The 15832-nt window shown below is 46.6% G+C and overlaps 1 protein-coding gene across 2 annotated transcripts in view; it reads left to right on the forward strand.

The window, feature by feature from the left end:
• PTPRG (protein tyrosine phosphatase receptor type G) overlaps positions 1-15832 on the forward strand; it is a 733855-nt gene that overhangs the window by 614649 nt on the left and 103374 nt on the right. For both annotated transcript variants that reach the window (XM_003811607.6, XM_003811608.6), the window contains exon 9: positions 13163-13347. In XM_003811607.6, the coding sequence (XP_003811655.1) occupies positions 13163-13347 (185 nt within the window). The remainder of the gene's footprint in view (positions 1-13162; positions 13348-15832) is intronic.

Consider the following 15832-nt stretch of genomic DNA (forward strand, 5'->3'; position numbering starts at 1 on the left):
GGGAAGCCACCTTTTACTCTGACCAAAAGCCACCTTGGATGGAAGCATACATTTCAACAAAACATGGAGCGAGGGCTTTTCTGTCTGCCTCAAGGAACAGCCTAAAAGCAGAGAATGGAGTCACTTAAAGTGTCAGGCACTCGTGTCAGGATGCTGTCAGGCAGAATCGGCTGTTATGGCTTGGGAGCGGTTGAGCTGATACTGGTAGCAGACTCCAGGGGCCATCTAGTGTTTTCACACTTTATAAACATTACCTAATTACTTAATCCTCTCCATCTCTAGGCAGGTAGACAGAGTTTGATCTTCAAGGCCAACTTAGCAACCCTCCTCTGGCTTTCTTTGCTCACTAGAAAAATCTTCTCTGACATTGGGTTTACTTGTGTGGGCACCATGGTGCTTGTGAACAGCAGTCTGGAAATTAATAAAGGCCAACAGCTTCCTTACTCCCAGAGCAGCACACTTCCCCTTTTTCACTAACTAGCATTCACAGCCTATGAAACATGAGGCTGCGAGACATTGGTGTGCCTCTCATTGGAGCCATAGGAGGTATCTAGCTGGGAGACATCTTCCCCATTCATCCCACTCATTATTCCTCAAACAAACACGGGTTGGTTGAAGCTGTTTTTCTTCAGGTATCTGTCCAGGAATATGGACAGAACCCTTCTTTCCTAGGGCATAAGAAACAGTCTCATCTCCCTGCCCCTGAAGCCTGAAAATCAGAGAACAACTGTTAAGACCCAGAAGAGGGAGCCCCATGTGGTGTCCTCTTGAGTCAGGCTTTTCTTATTCCTTCTGAGCACAGCCAGTGGTTGTTATGGTTGCTGGCTTCACTCCTGGGCAACTCTCTTGACTGGTTTTGTGATTCCTAAGCACTGGCTGGGACCGAAATAAGTATCTTGGCTGTCACATTTCAAATCTCTGCCTGTGCTGAGAAGGCGCTGCCTGTATGTCTGAGACTAAATGCTGTCAGGTATTATCAAGTGCACAGAGCTATGCAGTTCTTTGCTTCCGGGCTGGCACCAGGAAAGGCTTGCCAGAAGAGAAGAGCCTTCTCGGTGAGGAGTGTGCTGACTGTTGAAAACTTGGTTTTCACCCACCAGCTGCTCTTCAGAGCGTATGGACGTATTTGCCAGGGGCAGCCAAGAGACTCAAGTGGCTCAGTCCCTGCCATGTGCTGAATTGATGATTCCACTTGGGCCCACTCTCGGGCAGTGCCTGCCCATAGCCTGGTCTCTCCATCAACTGACAGTCTCCCTGTTTCCTTCTTGGGTCCCTTTGACCAAGTCTTGGCCTGAGGGCAGTACCCAGGTGTGGGAGGCCCTGAAACCATACCAGATAGGGCCATCCTTACCAAATGATCAGTTGGTTCAGACGCCACATCTGGGGATTGAAATGAGGTTGGAACCCAAACATTGGAGTTCATCCTACCACTCCACCCACACTCAGCCAGAACAGAGAACAAGTAAGAGTAGCAAGTGGCCAGGAAGTAGCAGAGATCCAGAGTTAACAGGTAAATGCCATGCGTGAGCCAGGATACTACTTTTAAGCATAGTAGGTACCAAGCTGAGCAGACTACCTGTTTCCAAGAGAAATTATTTTAAGGCTCAGATGGAAAACAAATGAGGGCACCTTAACCATTTGCATCATAATAATCTAGACTCAAGTATTTCTATAAAATCCCAGCTAAAGCCATCTGTGTGGGTCACTGGTTGATTTCCTGACATGGCTGTTGGGATCACTAATAAAAACAGCCCATGGGATCTTAGATCTTAGGATCTTAGATCTTAGATCTTGGATGGTGTTTGGGATGGTGTTTGGATACCAGCTTTAGAGCTCTATTTTAGGTGACCCGCTGTTTGTTCATAGTAAAGGGGACTACAACATTGTCTCAGCAGTGGGAAACAGGAGAAAAACATCGTTATGAAAGGACACTGGGCATTTACCCACCCTAGCTCCGCAGCCGGGTCTGTGGTTCAGACACTCAGTTGGAGCCCTTCACTAGGGCAAGACATGGGGAGAAGGTGGAAGGTCAGAAGCACCACGAGGGAAGGATGCTGTGCTCAATTAAAGTGGGATAGGTCCGCTTTGCTCTCTTAGCAGGAAATCACAGCATCATAAAGTTGAAAGGGAGGGAATGTACCCCAGGGTACATGGAATCCAGCCTTCCACCCAGCGTCCAAGATGCACGCAGCTGTTATCAAGTGAGGCTGGGAAGATGCATCATCCTGAACTTTGTCACCTCCCTTAGCGCTGAGCTGAACAATGCTCTTTCCTGCACAGGACATGGACACCTCCCATGGCCTTTAGCTCTCAGAGGAAGAGGGATATCATGTAGAAAAAAGAATCCAAGGAGGTACGAGAGGTCAGGGAGAGCATAACGTGGGAAGTCGAAACCAGTGCTTGAACTGGAGAATTGAATTTCTGCCTCTGCTTTCCCAGATACTGCCTATTTCTGTTTTCTGAGCATGTAGCTCTGTTACATGCACAGCAGAGACAGCCAACAGGATAAGAAACAGTTTTCAAATTTGCTTTCTTCCATGGTAATTGCAACACAGAGCATCTAATACTCATTTGTTTGCTGAGAAACTGAATTGTAATTCAGGGCTTGTTCATGGAAAGGGAGATGTCATTGTATTGTGTAGAAGAAAAGTCCGCAGGTAACAGGTGGCATCAGTGAAGACACCATGGATTTAAAACTTGAAAGCAGTTGTCCTAGCACTTAGGAGAATCTGGGGGCAACTCTGCACCAGGGTCCCACATCGGAAGAAGGTGGCGGGCTAGCCAGCAAATTCTGGCCTCGGCAGCCAGATTCACCCCGGGATAAACCCCAGCTCCAGTGCTTCCTAGCTTTGAGACCTAATCTTGGGCCACTCTCCTCCTCATTCCCTGCTCACCAGTCACACTAGTTTCCTTCCCAGTTTTCTCATCACAGGGCCTTTGTACACACTTTTTTTTTCTGTCTGACATACCCAAGCCTCCTTTTTTCCTCTTTCCTCTATAAACACCTACTCATTGTTCAGATTTCAGTTCAAGCTATGCTCAGTAAGTTCTCTAAGCAACTCCCCAAGTTTAGGTCAGGGTTCCTTATTAAACCTTTATACAGAACTACTATAACATTTTCCTTAAAAAGCATGTAATTACATATGCCTTAGTGCTAGATGGGTTTAACCATTTTGGTGCCATGGACTCCTTTAGCTTATCTTCTCATATTGATGGTTTTAGATGCTTAAAATAAAATATAATAGATTACAGAGGAAGCCAGTTATCCTCAGATATTTTCAAAATATCTTTAAAATTGTACTAATTTATCTGCTTCTTGATGAGGGCATTAAATTACAAGATCCAGCTGCAGATCTAAAAATCATTATAATGTTGAAATAATGATGAACATGAAGGAAATTTTGAAATGCACCTGAGTCCTGAACACCATGGAGATTGGAGTGTCCACACAATCAAATATCCAGTATAAATTTTGACTCTCCAAAAAGTTAATACTTAAGCCTTACCAGTAACATACACAGTCAATTAACACATATTTTGTATGTAATATGTATTATATGCTATATTCTCACAATAAAGTACTCTAGAGGAAAGAAAATGTTATTTAGAATATTATAAGGAAGAGAAAATGTATTTACTGTTCATTAAATGGGAGTGGATCATCACAAAGGTCTTCATCCTTGTCATCTTCATGTTGAGTAGGCTGAGGAGGAGAAAGAAGAGGAGGAGTTCGTTGCCCTGTCTCAGGGGTGGAAATTCACTTATAAATTGAACCATGCAGTTCAAACCTGTGTTGTTCAAGGGTCACCTGTATTGGTAATCACTGTAATCTAACAGGAATAGCTTTGTGATTTCTTTTGGTGATTATCACACAAGTCTCGTAACACTACTGTAGTTTGTTGCCAACATTTAAAATGTAAGGAAATGCTACATTTTTGTTAGAGATTAGTGAACATAAAAGTGGACTTTTTTGCTATCTAAGTTCACAAACTTCTGTGAATTCTATGCAGATCTCCTAAGGACACTCAAGTTAAAACGTCTGTTTTAGGGAGATTCTGTTGTTGATGTGTGTTCTCCCACTGGGCTATCATCTCCAGGGGGTCAGGAGCATGACAACATGTGTTCACCTTTATCCATAGTTCCTGGTCAAGGGCCTGACATATGGCCGGTGCCGAATAAATAGTTAACAGTAACTAATTCTTTGTTTGTTTGTTTGAGATGGAGTCTCGCTCTGTCGCCAGGCTGGAGTGCAGTGGTGCGATCTCAGCTCACTGCAACCTCCATCTTCCAGGTTCAAGCAATTCTTCTGCTTCAGTCTCCCGAGTAGCTGGTATTACAGGCACCTGCCACCATGCCCAGCTAATTTTTGTATATTTAGTAGAGATGGGGTTTCACCATGTTGGCCAGGATGGTCTCGATCTCTTGACCTCGTGATCCACCCGCCTCAGCCTCCCAAAGTGCTGGGATTACAGGCATGAGCCACTACGCCCGGCTAACAGTAACTATTTCTAAAGTACGTTTGCTGTATGTCAGTCCACGTGCATTTGTGCATTTCATGCATTTATCCCAGAAGCTTTTACCCAAGCTTTATCCAAGGCCACACAACTGGTTTGTCTAAAACCAAAGCAGTCTGACCCTAGAGTAAGCAAGTGAATGAATGACCCTCTTAGATCTAGGTCTCTAAAACAAGGGTAATGATAGAGCCAGCAGCCCCACAGAATTCCCGTGAGGATTTGATGACATAATCTGTGAAATGTACTAACAGCCCAGAGCTGGGCTCATCAGATAGGACTCGTTACTATTAATACGTCAGTACAGAGTAGGCCGGGCACGGGGCTCATGCCTGTAATCCCAACACTTTGAGAGGCCGAAGTGGGTGGATCACTTGAGGTCAGGAGTTCGAGACCAGCCTGGCCAGCATGGCGAAACTCTGTCTCTACTAAAGATACCAAAATTAGCCAGGTGTGGTGGTGGGTACCTGTAATCTCAGCTACTTGGGAGGCCGAGGCATGAAAATTGCTTGAATCCTGGAGGCAGAGGTTGCAGTGAGCCAAGATTACACCACTGCACTCCAGCCTAGGCGACAGAGCGAGACTCGTCTCAATTAAAAAAAAAAAAAAAAAAAGAATGGCACAGAATAAAGGCCTTGGTGGGTGGGCACCCTAGCAGCAATCTGTATATTTCCAGCATCCTGTCACTCCTTGAAGGACCGTGAGCTCCCTATGCGTTTCTGATGGGGGAAGAGGTGATTGCTGCGTCCAGTTTTAGAGAGACCCGAAGGAGTTGGAGGCTGCTCTGGAAATTGTCAAGAGACCCCACATTCTCATTTGTCATTGAGAACTGAGAAGGGAGTGGGGGTGGGGAAGGATGAAGGAGAAGGGAATGGGAAGGAAGCTTTTTACCTGCTGGGACAGCTTTCCCCTTTTAAGCTCTTGGAGTAATGCCCCTGACATCTTTATTAGCATCTTGAAGATAGGAAAACAGTTACGGGATGCGTATGGGGCAAGTACATACATGACTGCTTCATGGAGTGCCCTGTCAACTCTGGTTCAGACTCATTGAGATTGGGTTTCAGTTCTCCATTCTCTTCTCACTCTGGTTCCTTGGCCCAGCCCAGTAACTTGGTCTCTCTGAAGCCCAGTGTCATCATCTTTCATGGGGAGAATGGAGCCCAGCTCTCGGATTCGGTTATGCGTTGTGTGCGGGGGATGATCCGAGAGGAATGCACAGAGCCGGGCCCAGGGCATGTGCGTGGCAGCCGCAGCTCCAGCTAGAAATGATTCAGATGGAAATGCACATTACACTGGAGCTGGGGTCCTGCTTTGATTCCATCGTTCCCAGTTCCTTCCTCCGTGTGCTTTGCCCGTCTTGAGCTCTGGGGCAGGGATGGGGGAGGCAACACCCCAAGCACCAAGATTCCAGGTTTGAAGTCCTACGCGGGCTGCTGAGGAGGATTCTGTGTTTACCTAGACCTCTTTGATACAGCCCTTCAAAAAGATAATCACTCCCTGAGGCCATTTCTCTGGAAATTTCCCTTAAAGGATTCCATATTTGAAGGTGATAAAGAAATGACAGGCATTTAAGCAGTCTAAGGCAAGGCTTGGGCTCTCTTCCACCTGACTGGTTCCCTCCTGCTTTTAACAGGAAATGCCTCCTGCTCTTTCTCCCCGCCAGGGCCAGGCAGTCCCCAAGGAACAGGCATCTCCCCCACGGTCGTCTGCTGGCTTAAGCTAAGCTGTTCCCTCTGACACCGCCCCTGTGTGGCATATGATGTCGCAACACCTCCCACCCAGGAAGCAGCAGTTTCATCTGTGTTGACAGGCACTGTGAAATAGTGAATCTGCACCGAATTGGTTTGTTTGAGTAGTACTGTCTCTTTGACTCCTGATCAATATTTGGCCAGTTGCGTCGGGTGTGAAACTCCGAGGGGGCAGGTGCTGGAAGAAGGCCCCTGGAGGAACCTTGAACTGCAGATAGTTTAAGGCACTTGGAAATTACACTGACTTTCAGACAGAGCATATCACATTAGTTTATCTAAAGCCGCAAATGAAGAGGATGGGGTGGGGGTGGGGAGCCTACTATTTACTTGTGGAACCACTGAGAAAATATCCTTGACATTGATTTAGGATCAGAGGACCTTGGGTGCTCTGCTAGAAGACTCTTCATTACTTAAGGAAGCCTGGCATCATAATTAAAGGTGGTTCAGAGTGAAGGCAGAAATTCTCAGAGCTGGTGAGGAGCAGCACCTTCATGCCTGTGAGAAGCAATCGGACCCCAGTGGGAACATAATCAGGCCCCTGAGAGGGGAAAGGCTGTTGTCAGGAGTCCTCACAGGGGATATTTGTTTAGAGATCCGGGTGTGGCACCTCCCGCATGGTTAAAAGGCTTCAATTTTGTGCAAAAGGACGTATCAAGAGGTCTATCAGACTTCCCTTTGTTAGGTGCAGTTTACAAGGACCATTGAGAAGAGATAGATAAGTACAAGTATTGGGCATCTGTGGTGTGCCCTCGAGAGTGCTCCTGGTGTTCATTTTAGACCAGTAGAAAACTCACCTCGCCTTGGGGGCCGGAGAGCTGCCGGGGAAGTGGGCTGAGCAGAGGCAATGGGGAGTGGTGGGGACTATGGCAAAAAAAAAGAAAAATTGAGTACACACTCCCATCTAAAGGAAATGATTGCTCTCCTGCTCTAGCTCACCACTGCCACGTGTGGATGCAGGCGTGATTTTAAAGCCCATATTTATATGTAAAATATACCATTTTTTTTTAACACTGTGTGGGCCATAGAGTGTGTCCATGTACTTGCCATTGGGCCTGAGGCCCACAACTTTGGGTTTATCCACAGTGTTCCCTCGTAATCCTCACTGCAACCTTGTGAGGAAGATAATTGCTAGACCCTAGTCACCCATTTTATAGATGCGGACACAGGATTTGCGTGGGTCTGGCTCCAAAGCCCACACTTTCTATTATACCAGCTCTTCCAAACTGATCTATAAAGTTCTGTTTTGCTGCGTTTGCCTGTTTCCTTTTTGGACTTTTGAGGGAGGTGTTGTTTGAAAGAAGGGTTTCCATCACTTAAAGAGCAAGCAGAACTTTGGAAGCACAAGGCACAGTGGTGTCTGCCTGCTCGCTTGCCTGAGTTATTTGACGGGTGTCTGGTACTATCGTTGCCCCAGTCGCCAAGCATCGGTGGTTTTTGTTCCCTCTGTAGACTGAATGCTTTTCTTATTAGCAGAAGGCATGAGTTAAAGACCAGAGACAAGATCCTCAACACATTTGAGGCTCCTGGCAGTGACCCCAGGAATGAATTGTGTGGCACTGATTTTGTACATGGAATCCTCTTCAATGGAGGACGCTCAAAACAGCATCCCTCATTCCGTCAGAGAAACGCGAGCCCCTGCCAAGGGTACCAGTGATAAGGAGCTTGGTGGTCCCTGCCCGGGAGATGCTTGCAGCTCAGTCAGGGGGACACAGAGGTGGGTAGGTGGTGAGGACAGAGGGTGATGGGCACACAGGGTGAGGAGGGAAGCAGTGAGAGTGCAAGAGGACACGGGTGGCCCATCGGCCTCAGAGGGGAAGCAGGGTGTTGAAGCTGGATTTTTTTCTTTTCCTTTTTTTTTTTTTTTTTTTTTGAGATAGGGTCTTACTCGGTCACCCAGGCTGGAGCACAGTGGCATGATCAAAGCTCACGGCAACCTTCACTTCTTGGGTTAAAGTGATCTTCCACCTTAGCCTCCTGAGTAGCTGGGACTATAGGTGTGCGCCACCACACCTGGCTGATTTTTGTGTTTTTTTCTAGAGCTGGGGTTTCACCATGTTGTCCAGGTTGCTCTCGAACTCCTGGCCTCGAGCGATCCACCCACCATGGCCTCCCAAAGTGTTAGGATTACAGGCGTGAGCCACCACGCCTGGCCTTGAAGCCAGATCTTTAAGGGGGCTGGGGTGGGGGCTGGCCAGAGATGCGTCCATGAAGAGGAAGATGGCAAGCCATGAGGCTGACGATGTGGAAGGGGAACATGTCACACAGGACCTGTGGACCACGGGAAAGACTAAGGCTGTTACTCTATATACAACCAACTTTCTGTTCATTCAGCAAGTATTGAGTGAGAGCCCACTACGTGCCAGGCACTGTCTTAGATGCAAGGTAATGAACCAGACAAGACAGAAAAGGGGCCAGCCTTGTGGAGCTTCCACCTAGTGGGGGAGATAGATAATTACAGATCGTCAATGAAGTCAATAATACAACTCCACCTACTAGTAAGTGCTGGGAAGAATCTAAGCTCTGTGAAGGAGCAGGCCTGTCAGCCTGTGCTGAGGGGCAGAATTCAGTGCCAAGAATACAGTGCAGTTGATAATTGTGTTTCAAAAAAAGGCTTGGCCTCTCCTTACTGTCTCAATCCGGGATCAGCACTGATCCACGGGCCGAAACTTACTCCCCACCACCTTTTGTGTAACCATGAGCTAAGAATGGTTTCTATATTTTTAAACAGTTGGAGAAAAATCAAAAGAATATTTTGCAACACATGAAAATCCTATGAAATTGAACTTGTGTCCATAGATATTTCTGTTGGAGTACAGCCACACTCATTCATGTTTACATATTACCTGTGCTGCTTTGTGTTTCAAAGGTGGAATCAGTAGTGGTTACGAGAGACCATGTGGCCTGCAAAGCCGAAAATATTTACTATCTGGCCCTTTACAGAAAAAAATGTTTGCCATCCTCTATTCTAGGCCCTCCTAGTACTCTGCAAATGCCTCCTCCAAATTTGGCCCAGTATAGCTAGAAAAAGCCACTACCCAGGATGGGGGGTAGAGAGCAGAAGAGACATCTCTCATCAGACTGCTCTTCCTATAGCTCCTCAGCCTGCAAAGCCCTGGCCTCATGCTCCTCCTCTCGTGTAATCAGGGACAAGCATGGATCTTTGGAGGCCATTACGTTACAGAATTCCCTTCCTGGCAGGTGATCCCGTTAGAGTGAGGCCAGATCTACCTCCTTTGAGAGCTTAACTCAGTATTTTTTAATACATTGAGACAGTGAGATTCTGTACCATCATTCAAGACAATGACACTAAGCTCTACTTATTGACGAGGAAATATACCCATGAGTTGTTGAGTAAAACACAACAACAAAAAATTCTAGGGCCAGGCATGGTGGCTCACGTCTGTAATTCCAGTACTTTGGGAGGCCAAACAGGGAAGATCGCTTGAGCCCAGAAGTTCAAGACCAGTATGGGCAACATAGTGAGACCCCGTCTCTATTTTAAAAATTTTAAATTAGCTAAGTGTGGTGGTATGCACCTGTAGTCCTAGCTACTTAGGAGGACGAGGTGGGAGGATTACTTGAGCTCAGGAGGTTGAAGCTGCAGTGAGCCATGATCCAGCCACTGCACTCCAGCCTGGGTGACAGAGTGAGACACCACCACAGAACAAAACCAAACATTCCATTCTAGTGCCATCCACATCCTATTCCATTTCTATCAAATTTTACGTATGTACTTTCACATGTATATAAAGAGATAACTGCATGTTGGAGTCCCAGAATGTTCACAGTCGTTTTCTCTGGGCACTGAGATTTGGGGTGAATTTTTTCTTTTAACTTTCTTTTTACTTTTTTGTACTACTTGGGTTCCTTTTTTAAAAAATATTAACATGAATCATCTTAATGCACACAGAAAAACCCATCTATTTTAATTTCAAAAAATAAGAAGAATGGTTGCATCTGTATGTGGGTGACAGAATTATTTATGGGGGTATGATGTAACTGTCAGAGAGGGATGCTTCCCCATACAGTGTTCATTGCTATTTGGAGCAGGGGAATGAATGGTTTCAGAATGAGGAAGATAAATAAGAACATGGTGGGAGGTGAGAAAAGATAGAGAAGTTAGGAAATCTGAGATGGTCATCATTATGGGATATAGAAGCTTCCCAATATGTACATCTCGGTTCGTTATTAGTATTTGGAATGCTGGGGGTGTAGCTATTTCCTGATCTTTCCCCCGCCTCCTCCGTGTTCTGTCTTGAAAAACTATGAAGCCACTTAGAAGCCGGAGTATTTAAAAACAGTAGATTGGCGCCACCTAGTGCCCACGTTCTGTCACTCCGCCCTCATGTCTCCGTGGAAGCCTCCCTTGAGATTCTTTGTTTGATGTCCCTTCTCTGGTGGCATTTGCGCAGCGGACAGCGTGATGCCTCCCAGGGGTTCTGCGGGGCAGTGGGAATGCCTCACTAATTTATCCCTTCCTCCCTCCCTCCCTTCCTTCCATTTCTGTCGCACTAAGTGAACCTCACCAACTGAACTGGGGTTTGGCAGTTGAAGAGTAAAAGGTGGCCTCCCTGTCAAAACCAATCTACTTTTTTCCACCGGCCAGGTCCTCAAAGCTGGGCCGTGCGTCTCTGGCAGGAAAGCCATCCTGTCCCCAGGGCTGCCTTGGGTTTTGGGCTCTTGAGTAGGAAATACGGGAGTCTGGCTCCTGGTGGGCTGCAGGGCATGTGGGTGGTCTTTGGAAGATGCCAGCGGGTCAGAACCAAGCTGTGGTCCCCTGGCCTGTCTCTGCCAGCATGCCCACTTACTTCTTACCCGGTTCCTGCACCCAAACCAGAAGGTCCTCCTCACTCTCCCCTGCCCTCCTAACCCGGCACATCACCAGGCCTCTGCGTTTTACCTCCTAACTGTAAGCTCTAGGACCTGCCATTCCTCCCTGGTCTTCCAGCAATTGGCCATTGCCGCCCCTCCTCACAGGCCCCCTCCTCCACACTTGGCTTCTCTGGGGCCTTCTACACTCAGCTGAAGTTCAGGGGATCTTTGTAAAGCACCAACCTGATTGCATCACTCTGGGGCTCAGTTCTTTCCAGGGGCATCCAAGGACTCGTGGGAGAAAGGCCAGAGTTCAAATCTGGCCCCAAGGCTTCTCACTGCAGCTACACCTGTGCCCTGCCTGCCTGTCTTTTCTTTGCCTTGCTCCAGCCCCTCAGACCTTCCCACCGGATCCCTTTACAGCTCCCACCCCCTTCATCTCCATAAGCTCTCAGCTCTCAGTTACATGAACCTTCCTCAAGGGCATCTTCCCTGGGTGCCAAAGCCTGAGCCACCTCTTCCTCTCCCTCCTCTCCCTCCATCCTGTCCTGGCGTGCAGTGACGGCTCTGCGCGTGGGATTCTTTGGTGAGCCTCCATCTCTTAGAGTGGAGGTTCTCAGCCGAAGGTGATTGGCCCCCGCAAGCAACCTTTGGCAACACCTGGAGACATTTTTGGTTGTCACAAGTTGAGGACGGGGAGCAGAGCTACTGGCATCTAGCAGGTGGAGGCCAGGGATGCTGCTATACAGTATACAGGACAGCCCCCAAGAGCAAGGCATTGTCTAGCTCAAGAGGTCATGGGTGCTGAGGGTGAGAACCCCTGCCCTGGACCATCAGCTCCATGAAGGCAGGCAGCACGGCCACACGGGTCTGGACACCCCTGAGAAAGCACACATTTCCGGCTGACTGGATTGGACCTGTTGAGCATTTGTATAACTCATTCAGACCTGTCAAGGTCTCAACACTTTCATAGGTTTGTCTGTAAATGGATTTAGATCCACCATGTCCCTTAAACCTCTCAGCCCCAAGGAATAAGAAGATGAATGAGCCTGACTTTTCCTTACACCCCACGTCAGGATAATTACACAGGGTTCTGCTGTTTCAGAGAAAGTCATCCTTGTGTTATGTGACTTTGCTTTAAGATTATTTAAAGTCTCATTTTAAATTTATTTATTTACACTCGGACCTGTTTACAATAAGATTTCGTCTACAATTTTAGTTAGCATACTCCACCAGTCCAACAGCCTGGCTTCTTCAAAACGTCCATCATGGAGAAAAAGGCTGTTGACCATGAGGCTGAAGTCAGGGGGACACAGTGATTAAGGATCTTTTGGAGACAGCGGGGAAAATTTAAATATGGACTATATATGAGATAATAGTATTGAATTCATGTTTAGTTTTTTTGATATGAAACTGGTATTATGGTTACATAGGAGAGTATCCTCAATCTTGGGAGATGCAGGACAGAGTATCTAGAGGAGAAGCGTCAGAATGCTGCAGTGTTTACTGGCCTAGCAGAAAAACAGCTCTGTGTGTGTGCGCATGTGCATCTGTGTCCCATGCACATATGTGTATGTGCATTTGTGTCCAGTGCACGTGTGTGTGCATCTGTGTCCCGTGCACGTTTGTGTGTGCACATGTGCATCTGTGTCCCATGCGTGTATGTGCATCTGTGTCCCGTGCACGTGTGTGTGCATCTGTGCCCCGTGCACGTCTGTGCGTGTGTGCGTCTGTGTCCCGTGCACGTGTGTGCGCGCGCATGTGCATCTGTGCCCCGTGTACATATGTGTATGTGCATTTGTGTCCCGTGCACGTGTGTGCATCTGTGTCCCATGCACGTGTGTGTACATCTGTGTCCCTTGCACACGTGTGTGTGCATCTGTGTCCCGTGCACGTGTGTGTGTGTGTGAGAGAGAGAACAATGTTCTCCCTCTCTCTCTACACACACAATGTTAAGAGGACCCAGGAGAAGGGAGCATGGGTGCTTCCTGTATTACTCTTTCACCTTTTTGAGGCTGCAGTCCTTAGGGGCACGGATTGAATGGCGCATTGTTCTGAAAGCTCCCTGAGCTGAGCCCTGTGTATCTTCAGTTTGCAGCTCTCCACCCATCCACATGAAGGTGCAGCCTCTGAACCAGACGGCACTGCAGGTGTCCTGGAGCCAGCCGGAGACTATCTACCACCCACCCATCATGAACTACATGATCTCCTACAGCTGGACCAAGAATGAGGACGAGAAGGAGAAGACGTTTACAAAGGACAGTGACAAAGACTTGGTATGAAGCCCCTCCTCTGATTCAGGGTACATGCTGCAGAGAGGGACTCCTGCTGCAGCTCTCTGCCAGGCACTGCACAGTGTGCCAGCTCTGTGTCATCTGTCCTCACACTGTCTGGTGAACATGGGCACTGCCATTGCTGCGCTGCTTGAGAGTGCCGGGGAGGACAGTGGATGGAGCCTGCCTGGGCGCCATCCTGACCTTAGACTTAACAGCTATGCAACCCGGAGAGCCGGTTCATTTCTTTAGATTGGTTCCTTTAAAACTGACTGCTTTTTCTTTCATTTTTAACAGCCTCAATTAGGCCCTTTTCATCTGATGGGATTATCATAAATACTAAATGAGCTATGCAAGTATTCAACAGGTCCTATATAACTGTATAAATATTAACTATTATTTATTACAATCATTCTCCTCTTCTTCTTCCCCTACTAAAGCTACTGCTGCTAATGTCACCACCACCACTGTCCACAGTCGCTGCCACTTCCCTTTGTCACATTTGTTCTGCCTTACACATTTCCAATACCTGCCAAACCCCTACAGCTGTGTAATATTTTATCTCTTTTCTCAGATACTCAAATGCTATACTATCTGACCTCACTTTGGGCTACACGTGCCTAATTCAATGTCTCCTCTAAAAATTTACATAAATGTTTAGTGTCCAACACACAAGCCCCTTCAGAACAGATGTTTGCAGAAGCCATCTCCTTCCCTATAAAGCAAACTCTCCACAACTACTGTCTTTTTTTTTTTTTTTTTTTTTTTTTTTTTTTTTTTTTTTTGAGACAGAGTCTTGCTCTGTCGCCCAGGCTGGAGTGCAGTGGCGCAATCTCGGCTCACTGCAAGCTCCACCTCCCGGGTTCATGCCATTCTTCTGCCTCAGCCTCCCAAGTAGCTGGGACTACATGCATCCGCCACCATCCCTGGCTAATTTTTTTTTGTATTTTCAGTAGAGACAGGGTTTCACCGTGTTAGCCAGGATGGTCTCCATCTCCTGACCTCATGATCCGCCCACCTCGGCCTCCCAAAGTGCTGGGATTACAGGCGTGAGCCACCGCGCCCAGCCTACAACTTCTGTCTTTAAGTCTTTGCCTAAAAACTCAAAGTGACACATTTGGTTTGAAAGCCTTGCGTTTATTGTTAATCAAAGGAAGGCTCTGGAATAATGAAACCCGTAATTGTATATGCACATGAAAAATGCAATAGCACCAAGTGGGATTCTTAATGACTGTTATCACTTTTTTTCTCCAATACAGAGTCCTCCGGGCCCATTCAATCAGTTCTAGAATAATACTTTTCATATTTCTTTAGATGAAGATTCTTTTACTTCCATTTATATTTTCAATTTCCCCACTAGACATTGTTATCTGGGTCATGTTAGGGAATGATGAGCTTCGTGAAATCAAAGAGGAATCTGTTGAAAGGCACCCAAGTTTATGATGCATTTTAACCTTTCTCTTGTCACAACTGGAAGTCCATAAGGGATTTTTCTCTTTCTGAAGTGAAGATGGCTTGCATTAATCAGCAGAAACCATCTAGGCGCTTATGCAGTTTCTTGTTCTAAGTGGAAAATAATTAAACATGCAAAGATGAATAGATACCGTCTTGGAGTGAATTCTAATAAATCCCTGCATAGATGGAATGAAGATTTCGCTCTGAACAGAAGATGGGGTCAGAGGTTTAGAGAATGAAGCATAAATTAGTTTCAGAGAAAAAGAGAGATGTAGAGAAAAACATGCATTGACAGCAACTTCTTTCTTACAAGAATTTCTAGGGCTGGTTGTTTTCTTTGGGGACACACAAAATTAATTTTTCTAATTCCTCAGCGAGTGAAGAGTGCTGACTTAGTGGCAACAAAGCTATTCTCTAACTCATCATGGTTATTGTGGCCCAGAAACCTGGAAGTAATACATATCATTTGAGCAGCATTTTCTAGTGGGCATCCGCCTTCCGCATCGTCACCACAAACCTGTGGGCAGGTGTTATTGCCCGCCTTTTCCAAACGAGATCAGTGAGGCTTAAAGTTAAATAACATGGCCCTAGCCTACCCCTCTCACTAGGAAGCTGCTTTCAAGGCAACAGCAGCAGGTGTGGCCACAATAACATTTTAATACCAGTTCAGAGGTTTTCAATAGCTGTGTTGGGAAAACCCACTCCCAATCGGTGGTTAAGCTCACAGAGCTGCTTCTATACTTGGCCCAGAACACATGCTTTGATGATAAGACAACTCATCTATTAAGAAGAGTCTTTGAAAATCAGTTGCTTTTGTTGTTCGTTTCTTTAGGAAGCAAGTGCTGCCTGTTTTTTAGGTAGTTTCCATTTTCTCATTTTTAAAGGCTGTCAGAATGAAACTGTGAGGAAGAGGGACCTGGATTTGGCTAATGTTTGACAAGAGGTTGGCAAACTTTTTTCTGGAAATGGCCACATAGTAAATATCTGAGACTTTACAGGTCATGGAATCTCTGGCATAACTACTCAACTCTGC

Source organism: Pan paniscus, chromosome 2 (genome assembly GCF_029289425.2).
Source record: "Pan paniscus chromosome 2, NHGRI_mPanPan1-v2.0_pri, whole genome shotgun sequence".
In the NCBI taxonomy this organism is placed as follows: Eukaryota; Metazoa; Chordata; class Mammalia; order Primates; family Hominidae; genus Pan; species Pan paniscus.